General features: G+C 34.4%; 1 protein-coding gene across 2 annotated transcripts; it reads right to left on the reverse strand.

Moving 5' to 3' along the window:
* Positions 1-442: 442 nt before the first annotated feature.
* On the reverse strand, positions 443-4868 carry LOC145237875 (uncharacterized). 2 transcript variants are annotated; one of them, XM_080100873.1, is made up of 8 exons: positions 4552-4868; positions 4371-4439; positions 4212-4292; positions 4053-4131; positions 3671-3733; positions 3404-3481; positions 1707-1815; positions 443-1205 (listed from the first exon to the last, which is right to left on the reverse strand). In XM_080100873.1, exons 1-8 carry the CDS (start codon positions 4855-4857, stop codon positions 1091-1093), a joined length of 900 nt encoding a protein of 299 aa, XP_079956999.1. In that variant the 5' UTR covers positions 4858-4868; the 3' UTR covers positions 443-1090. The 2 variants fall into 2 exon arrangements, with proteins under 2 accessions (XP_079956999.1, XP_079956992.1); XM_080100866.1 differs by having other exon boundaries at positions 3671-3745.
* Between the last annotated feature and the right edge of the window lie 1992 nt (positions 4869-6860).

Genomic DNA, 6860 nt, shown 5'->3' on the forward strand with positions numbered 1-6860 from the left:
TTCGCACTGTGAGGCCCAATAATGATGCCTGTTCCATTGTAAATAAATATTGCAATTAAATTCTGTTTTCAACTGCAATTAAATTCTGTTTCAACGTACTGTAATCAGTAAGCTGTCACAAAGTAAGCTGTCAGTGATTAGATGCAACTTAACATAGCAAAACAGGCTTAAAATTGATATGAAGGAAAAGAAGGATACAAAATAAAATACGTATATTTAATAACATTTTTTATTAGAAAATGTTGATCTATAACTCAACTATAAAAACAAATATAAAAGACACAGCTTTACTGAAGATTGTCAGACAGATTTACCAGTTTGGGGTTGTTTGACAAGGTAAAGGTGCCTGGTCTTGTGTTTTTTTCATCATAAGCCAAAGAAGATACCACTAGCTCGTACCCTATATGTACATAAAAAAATGCCACAAACTTAACACCGCAAGTAAAAATGCTAGACTTTATTAACAAAATAAAACAGTGGCAAGATAATATGACATGACAGAAGAGGCAGCACAACACAATGCTTTGTGTAAGGGAACACCTTTACATCAATAAGCAGCAATACATTTTGATTTATATGATTTGTAGGCATAGCAGTTAGGTTTCCATCGTTTAACTATTGTATACACTGTAAGCATATATGAAAATGGCATGGTTCACAATGATGATAATTGTTTAACATGGTTTGCTTGCTGTAAACACATACAGCGTATTTAGGTTAGGACTACATTAACATGTAATAGGGATATGGGACTGAGGCAGCAGATTTTCATGACCCAAGTCAATTCTAAACCAGCAATGGAAAAACTATTGGCACTGAAACTTGTTGCAATATTTTTAAAGTCAGCTTTAACACACTGAGGCAATTAAACTTCGTGGGAAAATAGTGGAAAATGAATGAGTACAAAATCACAGCTGGGTGCAGATATTTCCAATACCAAATGGAAGAATACAGCAATATTTTAGTACCTTTGACTGTAGAAAAAAACACTACTTTATGGACAAAATTAAAACTGCCAGGGTGCTACATAAAATTGGTACCTTTGAGCACCCTAATTGTACATGTTGGTATTATGCAGAAAAAGGAGTATTCAGACACAGTAGAGAGCAGCTTGTTCAGTCATTTCACTTTTGCTCATGTCACCAAATAATTCCGGATGTTGTTGCATCAGTTCAAGAATTTGGTTAAGCTGGGTCTCTTGTGCTCTGCATGTGGAATATAAACTTAATGAGTGTCAATTTTTTATTATAACAGCGATCTCAGAGCTTGCATGTGGTGAATGCACTTTTACTACTGTATTTACATGATTGTAGACGCTGCTTATAAACTTTTTTACCCTCAAACTTTGTGCGGCGTACAATTGAGGGCGGCTTACCTTTTAATCTTATGCCAATATTATTTCTACACACTGCTTTTTACAATATTTTGCATGTACAGATTATACGCCAATACAAACAAGGGCGGCTTACAATCAAGTAAATACTGTATGAAGCATCAATTGCTATTATTATCATCTAAGTAAAAAAAATGTGATAAACTGTATTCTGTACACAAGTTATCTGGCAATTACGTTTTTGATCAAGATAATGAGGGAATTTTGGTTACTGTTTAGTTTTGCTACAAAGCATTAAATCTTTTTAAAACTTCAGATGCAAGATAAGAAAATGTTTTTTTTTATCAAAATAGAAATTGTTATGCGAGTGTACCTTTCCTCTTCTTGTATTTCATTGTGAGTTAGGCTGTTTGCAACCTCTTGATAGCATTTCACATTTTCTGGTTGCCGCATGTTGCATACATCTGACAGTCGGATTTCATCTGGGCAAGGAAAAATAGGTTTTTGCAAGGATTTTAGCAAATTCTTACAGGAAAATGTCTACTTTGTTATTTACATTTCGTGTAACCTACTTGTCAAATATATTTTTGTCTCCAAATTAACTAACTAATGAAAAATACCACAAACAATTTAAATGAGCCTTACATAGTTTCTGCAGCAACTTTATGATGACAATTGTTTAGTCTTGTTGTTGAGACTTTTGTAAGGATCTTAGCAAACTCTTGCAGGAAAATATCCATTTTTTCTTTACATTTGACATAACCTGCACTTCACTATACCTTTTTTTTTTTTTACCAACCAATAAAACATACTACAAACATTTTGTAATTTGGCAAAACCCCAACTTGTTACGGCTGTGAGTTTCCAGTCTGCAATTTTAATTCCCACCTTTTATTTGCTTCCTTGAAATGTAAATAGCCTTTCTAACCAAACATCTTGCCACAAGATCACAAAATTCAGTGATCACTGCATCACCACCACCGTCTCCTCCCCCTTCATTTGACTCCTCAATTTTTTCATCACATTCCCTGACTTGATTATGATCTAAATCCCTGATCAGACTTTCCATACCCAACTCACTCAGAGCAACACAAAGTGCACTGCCACTCACTTTCATTGCTACAAACAGACGAAAACGGACTTTAATACAATTTTTGTTTCTGTGTTTAATTATTCTAGCTTGATGTTTAACTGTTTAGATTACTGTGTTAAGAGGTAATAGGTTTTATTGCTACAAAACAGACAAACACTGACTAACTTCAAATCATGGTTTTCTTTAATAAGCTATTCAAAATCCGGTGCCAAACTGTACATATTGAACACTCTGCTGTTCTACTTTTAGAGGTCCTGCTTTCAGTTACCTTATGCCATAGTTCTTAACTGGTGGCACAGAAACTCGAAATTTCTTAGTTAAAACTTTAAAGTTTGACTTTTTCATGCATGATGAACAAAAGAGCCATTTCTGCTAATGTTTTTTAACATTTAATTGGCAAAATGATTGACTAGCTATTAGGGATTTGCCAAAACTGCGAATGTTCTGTTTGGTCGAGCACCGGGCATCTCACTTTAATGCTCGGCCGAGCACATGCCCATAAAGTACGTGTTTTTCCACCATCTAGTGCATTTGAAAAATCGTTCATTTTTGTTCATTGACACCCTTTAGAACACTAGTTACAGATGTTAGCAGGGCATGAATATGCAAATTTAACACTCGGGTCAGTTTGTGCAACTGCTCGGCCGAGCACCGAGCATTAAAAACAGCGATGCTCAGTACCAAGTACTCGGGTTCTGGCTAGGCTCGGCCCATCCCTACTAGCTTTTTAAATGTCTGAAATTGCAAACTTTATTTGCAGCAGCCTGGTAGGGATATAAGCTATTGTGGGATGAGAAGCAGAAGAGCAGTTATACCCAACTGGAGATATTTATACGTATATACCTTATTTGTTCATTAGTGATCAAAACATTTCACAGAAATATCTGACTATTAGTATTGTTTTGAAAGGATCTGTTACATTTAAAGCAACTTACAAATTGTGTAGCAGCAACCTAGAAAAAGCAATAGCAACTCACCTTGGCTATTGATAATGTCATCTTCATACAACACCTCTGTTTCTTCAGATTCACTTTCATCCAACTCTATTTTGGTTTCTGGTGGCAAAGGATCAAGTTAAATTTATCAGTTAGCCCTGTTAATGTTGATAAAACAGTGGTGTCATTTACCACATAAAAATCAATTAAAACATTTGACTTTTTAAATGCATGAACATTTCTGCAAATAAGCAGCTCCACTTTAGAATTATTGTTAATAATATATTTTTACATTTGTTACTAATTTACCTTGAGAGGTGACATTCTGCTCCACAGATAACTCAACCTCCTGAGCAATTTTAGTATTTTCATCTGGAACAATATCTACACAAAAAGAATAAAATATGTAAAATATAACAGATTTGGACACAGATACTAATATTCAATTTTACATCAATTAAATCACATCACAATTTTTTATTGATAATTTTAGTACATAATTATTTTTTATTCGGCTATTTTTGTGACTTTCTTTTACAGTAGTTGAAACAAATAATCCAATATATGCATTTGGGTCATGAAAAACAGTAAATGTTTACAGTTTGGCAATCATATATGCTGGGCATTTATTGGCCAAAATTGTTGTACCCTTAATTTGACCAAATAGTAAAAAACAAGTCATATTTCTAACCTGGTTCATCCATTTCTTCTGAATCTACAGCAGACAGCATGCTACTATCCAACAGTTCAGCTTCAATGTCAGCCCTGGCCTAAAAACAAATGTGTACATTTTGTGGTGAAACAAGGAACTTACAAAGTTTGAAAACGAATATGATGTATCAATATATACCTGGGGACTAATTACATCATCATTAACTTGATCATCATCTTCATCATCAATTGAAATGTCAAGCAATTCGTAAATATCAGGCTGAATCAAAAATATTTACAGTTTAGTATGTGTCTTTTTAGTAAATTACAGTTTAGTAATTTTTGAAAAGAAGCTTACCTCCTCTGCTGGTAAGTTGTTTTCAGGTTTAGTGTCACCATCCACACAAGATTTGTTTGAATCCAATTTCTGTTTATGAGTAAACTTATGTCAATAATAATAATCATTCATCTTACAAATAGGTTTCCATTTATTGCATCACTTATGAAATAGCTTAAAATATAAATTGAGATGTTTTTACCTGGGAAATAGCTTCACCATCTCCAGACCCAAGTTTATCCAACATTACAGCACATCTTGCAATCTCGGCAAGATGTTCTTTAGTGTAATGTTTCTTTAGGTGTTCTTTTAAACTTTCTCTCCTTTCAGGGCCATGTGTTATGTTCACATTTTCTGTTTCTGAAGATGATTCCTCCGATTTGAAGATAAAGTGTGTAAATGCTATGACTACAAATGCGAGGAAGACAGCTGCAACTCCACCAATGACAGTTGGGTAACTACTTAATACCCACCACATTTTTGTGTTAATCAACCTTAAAAAACACATTTAGATTATCCAAAAAATCCAGAAGTTCAACTTGAAGGTTCAAAAATGCTTTGGATGTTAGCAGCCAAATATTTTGTAACTAGTATGGATAAAATAGGTGCTTTAAGCTAATTTAAAAGTAACTCGGCTACAAAACAAGTTTATATTGCAGTCCTTTTTGTTTGCAAGAAAAACAATTTTGTTTGCAATAAATTCACAAAAATGAAATTTACAAAAACTTTAATGCAGATTACTATGCAGTCGCAAAAACTTCAGTTCAGAGAACAGTTTTACGCACATTCTTTAAGAAATTAAATCACTGTAATTTTGACATAATCAAATTGCTGGTATTATTGATTTTTGATCCACAGATTAATTAATTTACCTGTAAAACTTTGCCACTAGCTAATGATGAAAAAATACAACGCGCAAACTGGTTTACTGCTACACACTGAACTGAACTTGCTACCACATTACAGTTAATCAGACAACTCGAAATTTTTTGCTAACAATCGCGTGCAAACTCGAACTTTAAAAATTAAATGGCTAATTTTATTCAATCCGGACCACCACAAACATTTTTTAAAATTAGGCATGTATAAATAGAAACTTTAGCAAATATGATATATCGCTTTCTTTGCTGCCAAGGTTTCTATCACCTCAGAAAAAACAAAACGAACAAGTTTACACCTAAATATGATTAGTTGTCTTTGTAGTTAAATGCAAATGTCGTTTAATTACCATAGAGAAAATTAAAACATTTTTTTTAATTTCACAGACGGATAGACACACCACGCCTATACTTTTTGTTTACTCTTCTGTGACTGCGCAAACGCAAAACCTCAGTAAAACATATTTTAAAATATTGCTTTCAAAATGTTTTAAAAGGCAGGCATTATGACAGTGGAATAAGATTGCACAAAAAACATCTGCGAATGACGTATGTAGTCCATTTTGGTGACTGCTGATGACATTCGCAGCTTTACGTACCAAATGAGGCCAAGTAATTAAGCTTCTTACAATCACAAAATTAAAATTACACTGCTGGCGCAATATCGCTCATTGGTTTTCTTTGCATTACCTACATATTAGAGTTTAATTCCTGAATCTAAACAAAATAGACTTTTGTTTACGATTTTGTAACCTATTAAAATGTCCGTTTGTAAGCAAGTCGGTAACCTTCTGAAGAAATACAAAGTAAATACAAGCAAAAGAACCTTTGTTTTTGTGAAATTTTGTATGATCAACTAAAAACAATCCCATGTGCATTTTGAAAAGGTCGCCATTCATTTTGGGTGCCTGCTGGTGACCAATGTTGTCCCAACAGGACAAGGTGGTAAAGTTAAGTGAAGTCCAAAAATAAACACCAGACCAAATTTGGCATTGATAGTTATAGGTGACATTTGTTTTGTGACAATACACGTAGTTCCGGAGTGAAACAATATGAAAGGTTATTTAAATCCCAAAGGGATGGCAACAGCGAAAGGTGAAACATTAAATCAAAGGCAAAATACGCCCATAGGCCTATAATACAAACTCAAATAGCCCAATGGAATAAAGCACAACTTGGCAAGTTTATGGGGCCTTACACACATGTTAAACGAAGCAGATGTGGGATACTGGAAGCCTTCCATGTAAGGTCATGTAAACAATTGAAGTGTATTTCGGGACACTGAGGATTTTTGTGCTGGTCTGATTTTTCGTTTGTTGCGAGAAAGATTCCGCCCGCAAAATCCGCTACCAGCTGCAAGTCAAAATGTCAGCCCACCTGCTGATTCACGAAGGCCCTTTGCTCATGGCGCCACAATTACCAAGCGTGGTTTTTGTTGATTCCACGTCCATCACGATGTTTGACAATGAGATACGTTATCACACTCAGTGACATTTTAGACCAGGAACACCCAATAACAGCATTTCTCAATACCATTTTGATATGAACCTGTCACACACAAGACGCTTTGGTAACTGTGAGATGACCGCAACCATAAAAAGCCCAAGACGTGCTTTAGATGAATTTTCACTTT

This window comes from Phallusia mammillata, chromosome 1 (genome assembly GCF_965637545.1).
Source record: "Phallusia mammillata chromosome 1, kaPhaMamm4.hap1.1, whole genome shotgun sequence".
In the NCBI taxonomy this organism is placed as follows: domain Eukaryota; kingdom Metazoa; phylum Chordata; class Ascidiacea; order Phlebobranchia; family Ascidiidae; genus Phallusia; species Phallusia mammillata.